The sequence below is a fragment of the Pelodiscus sinensis genome, chromosome 14 (assembly GCF_052426305.1).
Source record: "Pelodiscus sinensis isolate ZL-2025 chromosome 14, ASM5242630v1, whole genome shotgun sequence".
Classification (NCBI taxonomy): Eukaryota; Metazoa; Chordata; order Testudines; family Trionychidae; genus Pelodiscus; species Pelodiscus sinensis.
In genome coordinates this window covers 10,061,487-10,081,333 of record NC_143065.1, presented here as the reverse complement: position 1 = coordinate 10,081,333, position 19,847 = coordinate 10,061,487, and the positions used below count along the sequence as shown (strand labels likewise).

Genomic DNA, 19,847 nt, shown 5'->3' with positions numbered 1-19,847 from the left:
CCAGCACAGCCAGCTCCTTTCTGAGTCAGTTACCACCTCAAAGTGCTCCCTGGCAGCCAGCCAGTCCTCCCCTGCCGATCCTTTCACACAGCCGCACGGATCATCCCTAGGCCTGGCCCAGCCTCCCCTCCTCTCAGGCCAGGCCTCCGTCTCCCGCCCCCCTAGCGCTCTCGCACTCCCGAGTTACTCAGCAGGGACAGGAGCACTTACAAAGACCACAAGGCCTCCATCAGCCTCCTTCCCCAGGCTGGCTCGGACTCACGACAGCCCGGCTCTTCCAGCGCTGGGTGTGGAGACCCCCGGGCTGGCGTGCAGCTCACGCCCAGGAGCGGCGTTCACAGCGCCCCCCCAAAGCCCATGTACCGTGGGCTCCAGCCTCCAGCATTATTCCTGCAAGCTGCGATAACGGGCCCTCTCCAGGACCCAGACCCACGAGGCGAGCAACCCTTCTCCAACCCAGGGTGGACTGCTCACGTCCGGCACCGGCTCCGCACCGGCACCTGCCTTGGCACAGGCTGTCGCTCCACCCAGGCTCCATGGCCGGCTCCCCTGCCTCACCCGACTGTGGCAGACTGCCCATTCCCCCGTCCCCTCCCCAGGGCAACAGCAGGCTAAGTACCTGCATCCACAGCAGTGACCCCTGCAGGGCTCTGCTTCCAGCCAGCACAGGTGGGTTCAGCGCTATGGGCCTGGGCCCCTTCTGAAATGAGCACGCCAGCCTCTCCTACGGTACCGGGTATCTGAGGGCACTGGGCCAGCCGGCTGAGAGGAAGAGACAGGGAGCAGAGACCCTACTCGCGAGGGGGCAGGAAGAACGGTCTGACCGGCCAGGCACCAAGCAGAGAGCCCTGCAGCCGGAAGTTCCCACTGGCCGAGAAAGCGGCCATCTGCGGAGCCCGGAGCAGGGCTGCAGCCAAGAGCAGCCGGAAGGGGGAGGAAGCCGAGCACCTCTCTGGCCTGCTCAGCAGACCCTGGGAACTCGCAGGAGCTGAGTGCGCCCTGGGAACACAGGAGCTAGCCAAGACCTAAACACACCACGAGCAACTGCACAAGGCCCATCACTCTGCCAGAGCAGCGTCAGGCCCTCCCGGAGCTCCGTCCACCCACCCACGCCCCCAGAGCACACAGGAGCCAATACAAACAGCAATCCACCAAAGCCAAACATAACCCTTCCAAAGCAAACAGCATGCACAGCCGCTGCTGCCTCGTCACGGGCAGGGCCCCAGCGCGCAAGGCCCCGCAGAGAAGAGATTGTCTATGTACCAGTTCCGGTGTCGACTATCGTGCTGTGCTGCCCCCCATCTCTGGGGCAGCTCCACTCCAAGCTCCCCCCGTGAGGCGAGGCCGCCCCCAGCCTGCTGCTGCCACGAGAGGCCCCCTCAGCACTGCAACCTCCCAATGCTGATGGGGCTGGCGGCCTTCTCCTTCCCCACCAGTCCAGGCCTACCTCCACCTCTGCTGGTGGCGGGGAGCAGAGGACCCACACAAGTGCATTAGTACAAGCATGGCAAACACCAGGAATCCAGCAGGCTTTGTGTGTGCTGTGAGCCTTGCCCAGGAGGTCAGGTGTCCATCTCTTGGGGAAACAAGGGGGTTCTCCTTCCAAAACTACCCACTGGAGGACTTCCCTTTCTGGGAAGCAGGAGCCAGCCGGCAGCTTCCCCTGCCCCAGACATGAGCTGGGATCTCCAGCAGCTGTGCGGCCACTCGGGAATCCATTCCTCACCTGGTAAGTCAACGTGGGCTGGCCGCTTCCTTGTGCAAGCCCCAGTCCTGTTTCCCAAGGCAGCATCCAAGACCCTACTCCGCCCACCAGCAGGAGGGGAGCAGCGCAGGCCCGCCAGCAAATGCATAGTTCTTCAGTGGAGTCCTGAGAGACGGGCACATGACCCCGCCCCCGACACACATGGCACCTCACTCTGCTGAATGGAGAACACAGGAAGGCGCACGCTCCCGTGCCCAGGGCATGGAAAGAAGGGATTCTGCTCCCTGGAGCAAGCGCGTGTTTAACCCACAGCACAGGGGGAGGCTCTCCCATTCTGCGCGCTCGCACGTCACTCGGATGCTGTTTGATTGTAGGCCCACATCAAAGCAGGGGTCCCCCCAACAAAGCAGCCCCCACACTGGCAGCAATGCCAGAGAATCCCAGCCCTTCCACTGGCTCAGCTGACGGCAAGAAAGGTGACCCAGGCACGAGGCTGCCCTGACCTGATCTCACACCTGCTCCGTATGCAGGGCCTACGGCAAGGTCCCCAAGGAGACCGCTCCAGGAGCAGGTGCAGTCGCTGGCAGACAAGACCCAGCATCCTCCTCTTGCTCCCCAGCAGCACCACTACGCCAGCCTGTCGCCTTCTGAAGTCTTTTGGGGCTCCTAGGACTAGGGACACGGGAGGGGAATTCTCTCGGCTTCGGGGAATCAGACAGATGTGCCCAACATGGCACAGGGCCCTCACGCAAACACGCCGCCACCTCTGGATTGGAAGCAAAGCCAAGAACAGCAGAGGGGCCAGAGAAACCGTTCAGCCTTGCAAGGGGAGCCATCCCCAACAGACCCCCCTGGGCTGGGAAGCCTCCTTTGGCACAGAGGCAGGCAGGCCTGCATCAGAGGCTTGGTCACGTGCTAGGAAGCTGGACCCTGCATCCAAATCTCTGCTCCTCCACTACACAAATGGTGAAGATTTACAGCTGCCCTCAGGAGAGGAAGCAGCTTGGAACCAGAGGGTAAACTTAGTCACAAGAAGCTTTTATGCCTCTTATTCGCCTCTCCACTGTGTACATGATTCCACTCCCCCCTCGGCAAATGCTGATGGGTTTTCTCAGCATTGCGAGTGCAGCTTTGTGCTGTGTGCCAGCACCCCCACCCCTAGCTTGTCCCCGATCCCTGTTCTCAGAGAGGTGCAGGCGGTGGCTGTTCTAGCCACACTGCGGGCTCTGACAACAGTTCAGCTAGGGACAGCAGTCAAGGATAAAAGCATTTGCAGATGAGCTGGTCTTTCCCTAACCCTTCTCCATGCACATGCTGCCAGCCCATTTCCAACTGCACCACTGGGAAATTAACAGGAGAGAGATGCAATTTCCCCTGCCTTCCCTGGTTATCAAACTCCAGAGGTGGGATCTGCTGAAATCCACAGCCTGCTGCATCTCGCAGCTGAAAAGCAGTACAGAGAAATAACCTCTCGGTGGGAGCCAGAAATCAAAGCCTAACCCCACGGTTTTAAGTGAGCACGTCCAATTTCCTCCTTTGTAGCTCCTGACACATGTTGGCTGCGTGCCGCTTTCTTCCCTTGCTCCTGCACCAGAAGGCTCTGCACTGCGGGGCAGGGATGATAAGGAAATGAACAGTGTAATTTCCAAGGCCTCCAAACAAGGCCCTGTCAGCAGCTCTGGAGGCAGCTTACTCAAGCGTGGCTGGAAGAGGGAAACCACAGCGAGAGGAGCTGGGATGCGCCAGCAGCTGCTGATACATGTTCCCCGACGCTCCCGGAAACCCTTGGCCCTGCCTGCCTGGCCAGATTGGCTGGGATTGTGAAAGCTGGCCCAACCATCATTCCCTGGGAAGAGGGCAGAGGTCTACACGCAGCAGGGAGCGGGAAACTGCTCAGACTGGAAGTCGTGATTGCCCGGCACCCTTCCCCAAACACAGCTCAGGGAACACAAAACACAAGTGTCACCCCTATGAGGAGCCTGCCACGTTTATCTACCTTTGCGGCAGACCAGGCCTAGCCCATAAAGACTGGCAGCCATCAGGAGGGTGAGCAGGCTCCTCCAACCACTGCCAGCGGCTCCCACTCCACAGAGATGACCAAGAAACCCCAAATATCCACAGGCCAACCTCCTTTTCCCTTGGGGACAAGGACACGAGACCCGATCTGAGGGGTGCAAACACATACCCCCAGAGCCCAGGCATCGTTTACAAAGGGGCAGTTAAATTCTAGTGAGGAATTGGAAAAGGAGCATACGCTCTGGCAAACCAAGTGCAGAAATGTAACTAGGAAGGCCACAGAAAGCGTGTGAAGAGCAGCAGCTCACCAAACCCCCAAAGCAATAGCAAAACCAACTGCAACTGCATCAGAAGCAGGAAGCCAGCTAAACAGCCAGTGGGGCCACAAGACAATAAAGATGCTAATGGGCCACTCAAGAATGATAAGGCCTTGGCAGAGAAACTACATGAATACTTCGGACTGAGAACAGGAGGGAGAGTCCCAAATCTGAGCCATTTTTCGGGGACAAATCAGGTATGGGATGTTCCAGATTGAAGTGTTGTTAGAGGAGGTTTTGGAACAGACTGGTAAACTAAACGGTAACAGGTCACCAGGACCAGTTGGTATTCACCCAAGAGTCCTGAAGAAACTCAAATGTGAAATTGCAGAATTACTATCTGTGGTTTGTAACCTGTTCTTCACATCAGCTTCTGAACTGAGTGACAGGAGGATACCTGATGTGACACCAATCTTTAAAAAGGGCTCTAGAGGTGATCCTGGCAATTCCAGGCAGACTAGTTGAAACTATAGTAAAGAACAGAGTTGTCAGACACACAGATGAACATAATTTGTTGGGGAAGAGTCAAGAGTTTCTGTAAAGGGAAATCACGTCTCACAAATCTACTAGAATTCTTTGAAGGGGTCAAAAAGCATGTGGACAAGGGGAATCCAGTGGACATAGTGTACTTAGCTCCAGAAAGCCTTCAATGAGGTCCCTCAGCAAAGGCTCTTAAGCAAAGTAAGCTGCCATGGGAGGAGAGAGAAGGTCCTCTCATGGACTGGTAAATGGTTACGGGTATGTCTACACTACCACCCTAGTTCGAACTAGGGTGGTTAATATAGTCAATCAAAGTTGCAAATGAAGCCCGGGATTTAAATATCCCGGGCTTCGTTTGCATCTTGCCGGGCGCCGCCATTTTTAAATCCCCGGTAGTTCGGACTCCGTGCCCGCGGCTACACGGGGCACGGAGTAGGTAGTTCGAATTAGGCTTTCTAATTCGAACTACCGTTACACCTCGTTCCACGTTCGATTGACTACATTAACTACCCTAGTTCGAACTAGGGTGGTAGTGTAGACATACCCTAAAAGACAGGAAACAAAGGGTAGGAATAAATGGCTGGTTTTCAGAATGGAGATAGGTAGCTAGTTGTGTCCCCCAGTGATCTATACTGGGACCAATCTTATTCTATAACTATTCACAAATGATCTGGAGAAAGGGGTAAACAGTGAGGTGGCAACATTTGCATATGATACGAAACTGCTCAAGTCCACAACAGAGCTTGAAAAGGATCTCACAAAACTGGGTGAGTGGGCAACAAAATGGCATAAAATTCAAAGTCAATAAATGCAAAGTAATGTATACTGGAAAACGCAATCCTGACTATACATATAAAATTATGATAAATGATCTATTACCACTCGGACTGTTCTCTGAAAACATTCACTCAGTGTGCAGAGGCAGTCAAAAAAGCAAACAAAATGTTGGGAACCATTAAGAAAGGGATACATAGCAAGACCGAAAGTATCTTATCGCTGCTGTATAAATCCATGGGCCGCCCACATCTTGAATCCTGCCTGCAGATGTGGTCCCCTAATCTCAAAAAGATCCACTGGCACTGGCAAAGGTTCAGAAAAGGCCCACAGAAATGAGTGGCGACGTGGAGCGCCTGCCCTCTATGCAGAGACTCATCAGATCGGGTCTTTTCAGCGTGGAAAGCAGGTGAGGAAGGCGGGAATCCGATAGAGATCTATACAATCAGGAGTGGTGTGGAGGAAAGTGCCTAGTTGGAGCAGGGAAGCCACTTGCACCATCCTGTTCCCAAGTGCAGGGCAGAGGTGTAACTAGCCCACCGCATCCCGCCGGGGAGAGACAGACGGGGATGGGCAGGTGGCTGGAATAGGGAACCTGGGAACGCTAATGGACAGCAACTGGACTTGCTGTCGCTGCTTTGCTGCCAGCAGAGAAGGATAGCAGGGCCGGTCTCCAGGAGGCCCCCAGAGGACGGTGTGTTGTTGGGAGCTGCTGGCACACAGCAGGAGAAAGAGGCAAGGCAAGGCAAGGCAGGACTGGCCTTCCCCTGCTGAGTGGAGCTCCCTCAGGACTGCAGGCTACAGCTCCACAGCCTCCTGCTCTGCCCGGGTCACGCGGGTCCACCGCTGGGTGTCCCACCGGGGTATGTGCAGGGTACAGCCCCCCTTCCGGGCCAATGCTCAAGGCAAACAGAACCTCATGCAGTCACCCAAAACACACAACCTGTGTCTGCTTGCCCAGCACATGTGTCCCTGAGCAGACCCCGGCCACGCTCTGGAGCAGAGTGCCCACCTAGCCTCTTCTGCGTGGGCAGCGAAGTCCTACAAGCCCCCAGCCATCCCCATCCCAGAGCCGCACCCACCAAGTGGCCAAATGTTGTCTGTGACCCCAATCCCACAACTACAAACAACGGAGCCATGGCACGGGGTAGGTCCATACGCCTGTAATTTTGTGCGCTACTCTGGACCTGATCTGAGCATGGGACTGAAAGCGACTGCAGCCCATGTGGCTAATGAAACCTGAACCAAAGGGGGGAAGTTTTACGGGCTGAAGCCTGGGAAAGAGACAACGCGGATGGGACCAGATCCTCCCTCGTAACGTCTGGGAACCTGGCTGTGCAGTCTCAGCCTGGCCCGGGCCACAGTAGAGCTTGTACAAAATTTTCAGCCAGGCTCAGTGGTGACAAAGCAGCATCTGCCGCTCCTCTTGCCCTGGAAATCCGCAGGACAGTGTCTCGCACGATCCTAGCAAGGTGCCCCGGGCAGCACCTGAGGGACCCGACTGAAAACACTGAGCAGCTCTACAGGCCCGGCTGAGACTGAAGAACAAGAATCCCCGGTAACACCAGGGGAGGTTTCGGTCCCATCCACGCGGCCTCCTCCTCAGGCTTCCTCCTCTAACAATTCCCACCCCTGGCAGTGGGAGTGTGGCTGCTCCTCCCTGTGCTCCCGCCGCCCTTTAAAATGGCTGCTCTGGACAAGCCTTCCAGACGAAAGGCCTCGTACACCTGGGGTGGACATGCCTCTGTGTCGAGGAGAAAGAAAAGCTGCCTGTGGGCCCAATGGGAGTCCTGGTGCTGACTGGGCACAGGGGCCTGAATCCTGCTCCATGCTGGCTGCGTAGCCCCTCTGCAGCTACCCAGTGAATGCCAACACTGCCAGCCCATTCACACGGCACACCTGGGACAGGCACTCAACAGGGATGCACTGTCCACCCCCCACCCGCTAGACGGGCCTGTGGCTGCCCCAGACAGACCCACCCCACTTCACACACAGCCCCTGAATGCAGAGGCACCACGTTTTCTCCCGCTGCCGACGATGGCACAGCGGAGCCTAGCTACGCCTTCCCACAGCGAGCGCGTCTGCCAGCTCCAGTCTGCCCACCGCTGCAAGGTTTCCCCGTCCCTTCGGCGCCGCAGTGGGGGAGAAGGCCTGTGCCACGGCCACGCGAGCTCTGACAGTGCACGCAATACGGAGAGGGGTTCTCTAGCACTGCCCTCCCAGGCAGCCTCACATGTAGCGGCTGAGCAGAGCAGCCGTCCTGCTCCCCGAGCTGAGATCACGATCAAAACAAAGCCAGAGCTGGGAGGCGCTTTTGTTTAATGGTTAGTATCCCCCATCCCCCGCCCCAAGAGGGGAGCAGACGGAAGGAGGCAATCCAGAGAGCTGCGCTGACAATGGCAGCAGGCAGCATCTGTGGGAAGCGCCTCCCCTCGGGCTCCGTGCAGACACAGCAGCCAGCCAGTCACGGCGGCAGGGACAGGAGCTGCCATGGCAGAGGAACAAGGCCACACAGACACCTGTCATTCACTGCCCTTCCCAAGCCCCGCCTGGCAAAGGGAAACCAGGCCCCGAGCAAACAGCCCCAGCCCCTCAGAGCGTGCAGGGGCATTGCTCATTGTGGCTGGGTGAGCCCTCTCCCCTGAGAGCAGCCACTCGCTCCCAAGCTACCCATGTCCCCGGGAGCCCAGGCCGCTGTCCAGAGCGAACCCCACCACACCCGACCCCAGCCGATCTGCACACACTTGGCCTCTCCTCCACAGGAGGACTAATGCAGGTTCCACGCTGCTGGCTCATGCAGACACCCAGGAGCTCCCCCGTGCTCATCTGATCCTGGGGAGTAGAACATTCCCACCAGGGCACCTTCCTGCTGCCCACCTGTCCCCTCACTCGCCCCTGCTCTCCACAGAGCCTGCAGCTGCCGAACAAGGCAGTTCCCGAGGCCCCGCTCAGCCAGTGCGTGCCCTTCTCTCTGGCACAGGCGCCCTCTCACCTGCGCTGTCTGCAGCCCCCTTTGCAAGGCCTTCGCCCCCCTTCGACTCCCAGCCTTCGTCCCATAGAAGACCAGCACTGACAAGCACTGGCCCAAACCTATCCCAGGGTGACACTGACCAGGGAGGGCTACTCGTAGCCATGGGATTCTGAGAGCTGCCTACCCACAGACCCAGCACCTCCCATCCCAAGCCCCTGGGTTTTACGCTCCCTGCCAAATGACACCAGGTAGAATTTTCTAATGTCCCTAAATGACGTAGGCACCTAACCCCTGCTGACATCTGCCACGACCCACGTGCCTAAACCCCGCACATTCGCCAAGACTGAGGCACCTAAGTCACTTCCTAAAAGGAACCTCACTCCCAATGCTTCGTCTACACCTAGAAGGCTTTAACTCTCATTAGATCCTGACCCACCATGCTGTGCATGCAGTTACAGCTGTTTACAAGTGTTTAACCAGGGATCGCTCATCCCCGTGCGGGAGGAGAACGAGGGCTGCTAATATAAATGCACCCACTTGAGGGGCTGGACGAGTATAACTGGATCAGCATGGGCAGCCGGTGCAGCTGGGGCTGAGGGAGACAGGCCCCCAGTCCTTCCTAGAGCCCCACCCCCTCTGCTGAGGCCCTGCCCCACCACAGGGAGAGAAGGAGGAGCAGCACCCTGTGGAGCATGTTCCCCCCACACCATGTGGAGGGGAAGAGCATGTGCATGCCCCAGCATCCCCAGAGCAACGGGGAGGGAAGAGGCCACACAGCCCGAGCCTCCCCGCCCCCAGGAGTGGGGAGGGAGGAGGCCACGTGGCTCCAGCCACCCTGGAGCATTCTACCCCCAGAACACCTACCACAGGGCACTCTGGGGGCGGAGTGCGGGCGGGGCTGGCTGGCAGTTTGGGAAGGCAGAGCCTTGCCCCGCCTAGGCCACTGGACACCCACACAAAAACCACCTCCCTACGTGACATCGCTGTCCCTGTCAAGTGTCCCACCTCCACGTTACTACAGCCCCAGCCCCTGCCCCTGCCTTGCGGGCTGGTCCCATCCTGCTCTCTGGAGAGGGGCGAGCTTAGCCCCAGGACGATTCCCTGCAGGCAGAGCTCCTAATGGAAACAAAACCCAGCAGAAAACATGCTGGCGAAACATTTCAGGCGGCTTCATCCATCAGAGCGCCGTGGCAAAGGGCGCAACCCTGTGTTTCTCCTCTTGCAGGTCACGCATGTTTCCATCTTTCAGTACCGGGACATTGACGAGCTTGGCTCCAGTTCAAAGGTTTTGCCTGGAAATTATTTCCCAAGCAGCCTGCTCCACAAAGCCCTTCACATAAGCTCGCACTCAGCAGCTCCCGCAGCCGCCTACTGCCCCCACCATGCGCGCGTGGCTCCAACGGCCTCCTGGCAGAAGGGCCAAGTTTCGACGGCGCGGATCTGATCGGCAAAGACACTTGCCTGCGGAGCACTGCCGCGCACGCCTCCTTCCGAGTGCCCACCGGGGATGCAAAATCCCAGCCAGCCAGTGAACTGCTTACACGTTCGATTAACCTAACGCTTAACCAGCTGCCCGATTCAGCAGGGGGCGGACAGGGTCCATTCCAGGCTGGCTGGAGCAGTCCCCAGACCACGGGGCTCGCAACTCCCAGCGCACGCCAGGGCTGGCTCTTCTGGCTCCCAGCCCCCACTGAGGGGTTGGGGCCACCATCAGCTCTCAGCCCCCACCAGGGCAACTCTCTCCACAGGGAGCCACAGCAGCCCCCACCGGTTACCTGGACCCGGTAGGCATCATCTGTTAAGGGAGATGCTTGCTGGTTAACCGGTTAACCTTTCACATCCCCACTGCCCCCACACACAGCACTTCCTCTATGCACCACCAGGACTGGGGCCACTGCTCCTAACCCCAAGGCCTGGGGCGGGCGTGGGAGGGGTGCGATTTATACCATCTATCAGAACTATGTTCGGTTTCTCTCACTGGCTGTTCTGGGCCAGCGCAAGCCCAGGCTTGGCCACCACTGCATGCACACGTGCGCGGCTGGGTGGTGTTTCATGGTGCACTGCAGGGAGACAGGCGGGGTGATCACATCCGCATCCTCCAGTGCGGATGAGCCTCTAGATGCAGGTCTTAGCACAGTGTTCTGCCTCCCAGGGGAGAGTTGGCTGGTCCTGCGCGCCGCCACAGATCGCGTGCAATCCACTGGAAACACTGTGGGCAAGGCCACTGCTGGGCTACGCTACGTGGGCACGGCAGCCAGAGGACGCAACTTCCCTGCCGGTGACCCAGCCATCTGAGCTCACGCTATGGGCAGGAACGGCGCAGCAGGACCACGGAGGTGGGCGAGAAGAAAGTCCGCCGTTTCTGCTGCCCCGCTTGGCAGATGGATTCGCTCCAGCGCCAGACAAGTTTGCTGCCAGGAGCAGCAACAGAATCTTAGCACCTGCAGCTGGTCTGGAAGAGCAGGGTTCGCTTGTGGCCAATAGCCACTCACTCCCAGGTCAGCCCTGCCAGCCCCCAGAAGCCGCACGACGGCAAGCCAGTGCGAAACATTGAGCTCAGAAAACTGACAAGCGATGCCCATACACTGACTGACACCCGGTACCACCAGGCCAACGCACAAACAGAGAGAACAAGGCCCCGTCACCCCACCTGGCACTTGAGGTGAAAGCCGGCTTGCTCCAGCCTCTCCACCATATCCTGGTGCAGACTCCACACTCGCTGCCGCTTCAACAGGGACACTGGCTCCCTTGCTGCAACCGATGCAATTACAGAGAAGTCAAGGTTTGTCTCAGCTGCTGGGACCAGCCCAAGCCAGGAATCCATGCAGAGCACCGCTCGCCAAGGTGACAGCTCTGACAGCCAATGTGGCTGACCGGCTTGGCTGGGAGTGCATGCAGAGCACAGGGCTGGGCACCCGGACACCCCAAGCCACTCACAAGCTGGCACACCAATAAACCAGGCTCGCCCGGGGGAGGAGCAGAGACCAGGACAGCAACCATCTGGCACAATCAGCCCACCTAGCCACAGCCCTCAGCTATGGCCATTTGCCCAGACCAGCTGCCCAGCGTCACACAAAGGGGGAAGCAAAGAGATGCCTCCTCTTCCCACTGACAAAACACAACGTGCGCCCCACGGCTTCCTCAGCTTGCCACAGGCCTCGCCAGGCGGGAACAATCCTGCACAGGAGCAGGGGGGGCAAGATGCTCTTCCCTCCTCTCCAACCCTGGGACTCCGAGCTTGGCTGGGGACGTGGAGAGGCCCATCTCCCAGAGGCTACGGAAGGACAGTTCTTCACTGGCCAGCCCACTTTAAAGACGCCAGAGCCAGCTTCACCCCCGGCCCAGGGAGCCAGCTCATGGCCCAACACACCTTGGGCAGCACCTTGCCCAGGATACAGCCCACGCTGGCTGTTCTCAGTTCCATCCCCTTGCAGCTCCCCAGGGCCCACGCAGCACACTCAGCAAGTCCTCCTGGGGAGAGCCAGGCAGACTCCAGACCTGCCGCCTGTCCCAAGGACACTGGCAGCAGCTGCTGAAGAGGAGCAGTCCCACTACAGCCCAGCTCTGCAAAGCAGAGGGGAAGAAGACGTTCAGAGCACCGCTCCACAGAGATGGGGAGCAGACGTGGGGCTGCACAGGCTGCCAGATCTCCACAGCCAGGCCCTCACCCCACCCACGCAAGCTGGCAGCTCGCCCGCCTCTTACCTTCTCTGCCTTGACCTTCTTCGGCTGCCGGCACTCGCTTTCGCCGTCCTCCATCTCCGACTTAACTCCCAAAGGGTTGAGGGCCGCCCCCGTGTCGATCGCTATACTCCCGAGCTGCTCCGCCACAGCAGGCTCCGGCCCCGGGCCCGCGTCGTACTGTCCCACCCTCACGGCCAGGGCGAGAGGCTGGAGCACGCTGGGCTCCTTCTCGGACGGAGCCCCCACCCCCTCACTCCTTTCCTTCTTGCTCTTGGAGGAGCTGCCCTCCTTCTCCTTTTTGGAGCTGGCCACACTGCGAGCTGCCTTGGACTTCTCAGTGCCCTTTGGGAGGACAGCAGCCACCAGGCCGCCAGAGCCGGTGCCGTCCCCAGAGCGTCCCTGAACCTCCTTCTTGCCACTGGTCCCCTCGCCAGGAGTGAACAGAGCAGCTCCCGGCGCAGGCTTGCCACTGTCCTTGCCACTCTTGCTCCTCTTGGATTTGGACTTGCCCTCCTTGCCCTGTGGGCCCGGCACCGGCGTCACAAACTTGATGTTATCAGGCAGCGTTGCCACGGCGTTGGGCGCCGGCAGCCCCACCTCTTTGGAGCCCGACATTTCCAACTTCTGCTGGTCCTTCTCCAAGTCAGCGTCCAGGTCAATGATGAGGTTCCCTACTCCAATGTCCCACTCATCCCCACTGTCGTACGTCTCAACGGGGTTCGCATCCACTCCTTTCCCTCCGGCAGCTCCGCTGCTCAAGGACATCTTAGAATTAACTGCCCACCGCGAGGTTCCAGGCTCTCTCCGACCCCGCGCCGTCCGGATCCCAGGCAGCAGCTGCAGCTACGTTCTCAGGCCTCCGGCGCTCAGAGTCTGCCCAGGTGACGGCATCATCGCTGAAAGGGAGAGCAAAGAACAGGTATTACAGCGCGCCATTCGGAAGCCCGACCGAGTGATGCTTCTGGGACAGACACATGCCCCTTCACCACCGCAGGGGACCCAACAGGTACCTGTGCACCACCAGACACACCGAGCCTGGGCTCACCCTCACATACACACCCCACAGACACACAGAGCCCGAGCTCACTCTCAAACACACTCACACACCCCCAACTCACCCTCACACACACAAATACACCCCACAGACACAAGCCCGAGCTCACACCTCACTACAAACACATGGAGCCTGAACTTGCCTACACACACACACACACACACACACACACACACACACGGAGCCTGAGCTCACCACCACAGACAGACGCACGCACACATCCCACCACCACAGACACACTGAGCCTGAGCTCCCCCTCCCCCTCACATACATGCTGTCACACTCATATCCCACCCCACAGACACACAGAGCCTGAATTCACCCTCACCCACACACACACATGCACAGAGGGCTGTGCTCCGTTACATGCCCCGGGCACGGCTGCCCACACCTACCATGTCTCATCCCACAAACACTCACAGTAACGTACACGATTTCAGAGACCGAAGGGGACCAGAGGGCACCAGATCCTGCTGCCCCCAATCTGCCCACACACAGAGTCCGGAGCCCGCTGTCCATGTGGGGAACAATCCCCAACACCCCATCCCTCCAGCCCCCCTGCCCTGCCACACGAAACTCAACAGCCTGCGATGCCCCCTCGCAGCGCACATCCTGCTCGCCCTGGCAGGGGCCCAAGGCATGGCATCTCGGAAGAGCCCTAGCACCCTGGCTGTCCTTGTGGCAGCCGCCATCTGGCACCGCTCCCTCAATCAATACAGGCCCCAGCAGGTCACAGCTCCCAGCTTCAACAAGACATTACTCACACGCTCCCTGCTTGGCACTTCCCTCTCAATTACTGAGCACTCCCTGCAGACAGCTAGGGACCGAGGCAGACACCAGCCTTGAGACTGGGCTGGGGCCAGACCCTTGATCGCACGGGACCAGAGTCACTCCCCAGGGACGTTAGTGCACTGGTGGGAAGGTGGCGTCTGGCCCCGGAATGAGCACAGCGGGACAGCCAGGTGAGAGCCCTGGGGGCAAACGGCAGGGACTAGCTTTGCACCCCCAGAACTCACCTCTAATCTCCAGCGACAGACCAGACCGTGTCAGTCACTTTCCAGCTCCCACACTCGAAAGCCCCAATACCCAGCACAACCCACGGCTGGGAGAGGCCCTGGGCCGGATGAGGAATGGCGGTGACCAAGTCTGGACTGACTGGCACTGGCAGAGCTGCAGAAAAGGAAGGGGGTGCTCAGGACTGGACTAGCCAGGGGACTGCAGGTCAGGACTCAGGGCCATGAGCAATGGTGGGTAAGAGCCCAGGGCTGAAATCAAGTCTGAAGGGCAGAGGCAGGGCCGTGGGCAAGAAGCTGACACTGCACGTCACCTCTTTGCCAGCCACCCCCAGTCAGACCTAGCATCCTCCCATGTCCCTCACCCCTAGTGCTCCCCACAGCCAGGGCAGGCACTCAGAGCTCAACGGGGGGGGACCAGCATCACTCATGGAAAGTATCTCGCGGCGATTGCATTACCAGATGTAATTAACACACGAAACAGCCAGGCTCTCGGCCCCAGCAGCCCCCTCCATGCTCTGGGGAGAAACCCTTGGCCTCCCCACTCCGTGCGGCTCCTCTCAAGTGCCATTGTCCTCTTCCTGCTGCTGAGCACCCAGCCCAGAGCCACCGGGCTATTTCGGAGCAACACTCCAGAAGCAGGGGACTGAATAAAACCCATTCGCTTTAAACCCCAGCAGGCAGGAGCCTGGCAAGCAGCTTCGTGGTGCGTTTTCAGAGACACACACACTGTAAAAATGCCCCGGATTCTTTCATCCGACGGGCTGCAGCAGCCAGACCATTTTCCATCTGCTCCCCACAGCACCCCTGGCTCCGTACGCCTAATAAGCCGCTCTCTGACAGGTCATTACGGAGATTTGTAACCCCAGGAGCCGGGGCTAACCCGCGAGCTGGAAATGAAAAGCACTGACCTCTCGTTTCAATGGCAGAGAAAGTGCAGAATCAGGAGAACGCTGCGCGCAGCACTGGAGTCACTCACAGCTTTCAAAAGCCGCCATGTGTGTTCCTCCCTCCCTCTTCCCTTGCCCCAGCCCGCCCTGCCCCCTCTCCGCCCTGGTAATCCACTTCCCAGCTTGGAGCATGCACAACAGTCAGCATCCTCAGCACTACCCCACCAGCTGCTCTGGTCTACCTGCCTCTCTGGAGCCACTTTTCCGGTCCATCCCTGCCAGATAGGGCCATTTGTGCTTTGTTCCTCCAGCTGAGATCACAAACAGGCTGCTTCCCTGCAGGGATCAGCCTGACGGGGATGTGCAGCGATCAATTCCCCTCGCTCCCCCTAGCTCCCCGCCAAAATGAGGAGCAGCTCGTCTCATCCCAAGCAGCAAAACCCTCCGTGCCAGCCCCCAGCCCCAGCTCCTGGCTGCCACAGGCACCACGTGCACACAACTGCCTTTGTATCACCAGCCCTCTGCGATTTCTTTGTCCAGCTGCACAGGGCCAATAATGTGTTTGGCTGCCCATGCTGTTGGGCCACAAAGGCCCCTCCCGGGGGTGAGATCAGCCCCAGGACAGGGGCAATTGAAAGGTAACAAATACTGTAACAGGCTTTTGCCCAAACGCCTCCATTCCTCCCACGTGCAGCAGGCACTTGCAGACCAAGGTTTTGCTGGGTAATGACAGCTCAGAGCACTATTGGCAAAATACAGACCTGCCCCCCCCCCCTCGGGATGCCCAATATTTACCCTATACCAACAGCCTCTTCAACCGTTTATCCAGAGTCCAAGAGACTCCCTGGTTCATATCCAAAGCCCACTTTAGAACCCGACCCCCTCCTTTTGATAGCCAACTGCAGCCTGTAAAAACTACCAGTCCCAGCATGCAACACTTCATACTGATGCCAGGGTAAGGCCATGTAAAGGGGTGAGCATTGCATGCTGGGACCTGTAGTTCACATGGCCATGTTATAATGACCCCAGCATGGGTCATGTTGGACAGCACACCACAGCCTGTGCTTTGCTCTGCTGGGATCAGAGAGCTTCCTGCTTAATTCATTTCTATGCTCTCTCAATTGGATTTGTAAAGGAAAGCAGATGAGATGGAACAGGGCTCTGGCCTAGACCCAAGCAAACAGGCCCAGAATCCCAAAACAGCCCTCAAACCTCCACCCCACTGAACAGAAAATTGGTCCTGGAAGTCCACCAAGTCCCTAAAGAAAGCAGCCAAATAGCCTAGCCCAGGTTTGGGAAGTAAGAGACCTGGGTACATGGAGCCAGTAGAAGAGATGCAAGAGGAGACTGGGGGCGGGGGATAGAGTGTGCCAGGGACAGGCTGAAACTGCAGCAGGAATATCCCAGAAGCAAGGGAGGAAAAGCAAAGTAACTCCAAGTGTTGTCCAGGCAAGAAGCCAGCTCAGAAACGATGGAGACACCTCCTGCCTGCAAGAAATTCTCACCCAGCATCCAACAGCAGGGCTGCTGGAGAGCAGCAGCTCTCAAACTGCAGCTGGGGACCTCACTGTAATGGGATCAGCAAGGCCGGCTTAGAATTGCTGTGGCCCAGGGCTAACGGCCAAGGCAGACGCACAAGGGCTTCAGCCCTGTGTAGCAGGGCTCACGTGATCTGCTGCTTCAGATCTGTGCTCTCCCCTGCCCCCCGACCTTGACCCCACCCCCCAGGGCACTGGAGCTCCAGCCTTGGCTGTTGGCAGTGGGGTTCGGGTTAACTGAATAGCTGATTAACCTCATGGATTCTTATCTGTTACTTGACTAGTCTCTAGTCCCCGGGGGCGGGGCTGGCAGCCAGTGCACAGGAGCCCCCTGTCACTCCACACTGCTGCCTGTGTACCAGTAGGCAGGAGCTGGTCTGCAAGGGGAGCCATTAAAAACCAGCTCCCCACGTCGACCAGCTGCCTGTCACCCCGCGCTGCTGCCTCTGATGCAGAGGCAACAGTGTGGAGAGGTAGCAACCCTGTCCAGTGGGGGGAGGGGCTGTGTTCCCGGGCCCGGCGCAAGCTGGAACTGAGCCGGGCTGCCTGCCCATCTGGCTCCTAATACATTTTAAATGCAGAGCTGCAGCGGGGGCTCGCGCCAGGTCTGAGCCAGGCTGCTGGCCTGCCTGCTAAAAGATTTACTGAGGCAGCGGAGGGAAATGCATGCAGTCTGTAGCACTGACCTATAAGCTTCTGCTTACTGGTTACCCTAGTTTGGATAGGCTGAGGCTTGGGGTCATAGAATTTGAGAACCCCGGTTTTAGAGCCACTGTGGGGGAGGGGACTAGACAACTTACTGCCGCTCCTGAAGAACGATTCACACCAGGCTTGAGATCCCTGGCTGCTCTCCTGCACCCACCATTTCCTACATGTGCAGAATGACTTAGCTCAACTAAAGCAGCCCTCCCCATCTCAGCACCATCATTCAATGCCAATCACTCCCCTCCCACCCTGAATTTCTACCCTCCAGGCTCCAACCCAGCCTTCGCAGTCAGCTGGTGAGTGATCTGGTCCCGCTCCAGCGGAGCTTTGACTGAGGAAGAGCTGCCACCGGGAGCAGAGCATCCCCAACTCAGCACAGAGCTGGAGGTAACACACAAGGGTCAGGCACACAGTGCGACCCACAGCAGGCAACTCCCAGCCGGGGGCATCCCTCTGCAGCAGCCTGCAACGTCTGAAGAGCTGGTGCCCAGCAGATGCCCTTTCAAGCTGCACTGTCCAACACGCTGTGCCCTCTGCCCCAGCCATGCAGCCCAAGGGAAGGCAGGACTTGTCCCCCAGAATGGAGAAAGACCAGAATCCCCCTGTGAACAGGACAAGCAGCAACCTTCAGGGGGCAGGGCTGATCTCGTGCCCTTGCACACTGCACTGCCTCACAACCACAGCTGACAGGGAATTTCCAACACCTGCATTAGGAAACACTAAGCTTGGCCCTGCGGAAACTGTTACGGCCCCAGAGAATGCAACCTGTGAGGACTACGGGTCCCGGCTGCAATACGCCCACACCGAGTGCAAGCCAGGGTCTGCACACACCACAGGCTGCACAGCCAGACTCAGGAAGGCTCTTGTTACAGCTTGATCCACTGATGCACAGCCTACTGGCTCCTGGCAAGCTGCCCCCATTGGGTGCCCAGCAGAAACTCTGCCCCTGCTGGGAGAAGGATACGAGGCATAAGGAAATCAAAGAACCACAGAGAACCGTGAAGAGGTTTACGCAGTGCCTACGAGTCCTCCCCTTGGCCCCTCCACAACAGAAAGGCATGCAGTCACCTGGGAGGCTGGGAACCTGCCCACAAGGCATCTGAAGAGGAGCAGAGGTTCTTCAGGGAGACAGCTCTGCACTGAGGAATGCTGCGCACACTGTACCAGGCATGAATAATTCAGCTCCATTTGGTGCTGGAGCAGCCACAATCCACATCTATGCACTGGGAAGGAGCCAAGGCACAAGAGACAAACCGGAAAGTTCACTTTCTGAGCTAACAGCCACTGGCAAGCAGGGAGAGAGAAAGCTATTCAAACGGACAGGGAGCATTTCAAACACAGCAGCACCGAGCAGGGAGCTAGGAAACCACATTAGCCAGGGCTCTCTGGGCTGGAACACACCCCAGCGGCTCCTCTGCAACTCTAAGGAGCCTTCCTTCCTCCTGGGCTGGTGTAGGAGCAAAAGGCAGAAAAACCACAGCACGGAATGACTTAACGCCCAAAGGTGACAGAAACCAGGAGCAAGCTACTCCGCGGCCAGCCAGCCCGCCCACACATAAAGAGACGGTCTCCTACCCATGCGCTTGAATCTGCAGCACTCCGGGATTAGCCTCTGGTGGCTTCCAGACATGACCGACTGCAATTTTCACCCTGATTAACTTTCAGGAATGCCCGCACCGAGGAACAGCACAGACGAGGGGAAAATCTCCTGGGCGAGGTGTTTCCTCTGCCGCTCTCCAGCAGAGCAGGGTTCCAAATAACTGCCCGCCCTCACTGGGCCCAGTCCAAACCAGCAAATGCGCCCATCTGTTTGGGGCGGCCCCCCAGGGTGAGAGCGGGAGACAATCCCAGCCGTGGCTGCAGGGAGGAGCAGAATCCAAAGAGCGATGTCTCAGTCAGAACCAAGCAGGAAGTGCGCTCCCTGCAGCCTGGCCCTGCGCGGAACTACCCCATCGCCCACTGGTGCCACTGGTCTTCCAAGTGGGACAAAGCAGAACGGAGAGAGGATGCTGGATTGCAGGCCCTTTCTCCCGCCATCCAGTGCTGGCAGCCAGCCCACAGCTTTCCCCAGACGCTGCCTCCACACAAGATCCTTTTTTGTTTCCTTTTACGACTAAAGAAACTCAAGAGGGGGCGCGCCTTCCTTTCCAGAGCCGCAGTGCGAGCTCAGCTCTCGACTCCCAACGCTACCTTTGTAATCCCCAGCCTGGATTGTTTGGGTTGGATTTTTTTTTAAAGTAACTCCCGTGTCGTTTTTGTAGATTTCTTTTTAAAGATGTTCCTTTCTCCCCGCCTCCTCTCTCTAGCCAGGAAAAAAAATGTTGAACGAGAGCCAGCTGGCACGCACCGGAGGAGGCTGAGAAATCTGCACAAAGGAGCTTCCTCACTCCCTTGCTGCTCACAGCTCAAGAACAGTGCATGGGAGGGGGTCCTGCTCTTCCCCACACATCAGGCAGCCTAGAGGAGACAAAGGAGTTTTACCATGACCCCCTGAGAACTGCCACCCAACCAGGGCCAGTTTCCTGAACTACACTCACAAAGTGGGTGTCGCAGAGGTTTCTAAACATGCTGACACCCAGGGTTTCAAAACATACCCTTAAATCTGGAATTAAGCACAGTCTGAAGGTGACAGCGTGTCCCTTTCTTTTGCTCATGATGTAAAGGACTAAGGGCCACCAAAGTTTACCCAACCAAGTGCCA

General features: G+C 58.2%; 1 protein-coding gene across 2 annotated transcripts in view; it reads right to left on the bottom strand.

Annotated features, from left to right (window-relative positions):
• ZNF609 (zinc finger protein 609) overlaps positions 1 to 19,847 on the bottom strand; it is a 111,506-nt gene that overhangs the window by 80,116 nt on the left and 11,543 nt on the right. The window contains exons 1-2 of one of the 2 annotated variants that reach the window (XM_075897475.2): positions 18,723 to 19,564; positions 11,969 to 12,843 (exon numbers count right to left, since the gene is read on the bottom strand). In XM_075897475.2, coding sequence (XP_075753590.2) covers positions 11,969 to 12,712 — 744 coding nt within the window. In that variant the 5' untranslated portion in view covers positions 12,713 to 12,843; positions 18,723 to 19,564. Of the gene's footprint in view, positions 1 to 11,968; positions 12,844 to 18,722; positions 19,565 to 19,847 lie in introns of those variants that run through there. The other variant, XM_075897473.2, reaches the window with a different exon arrangement.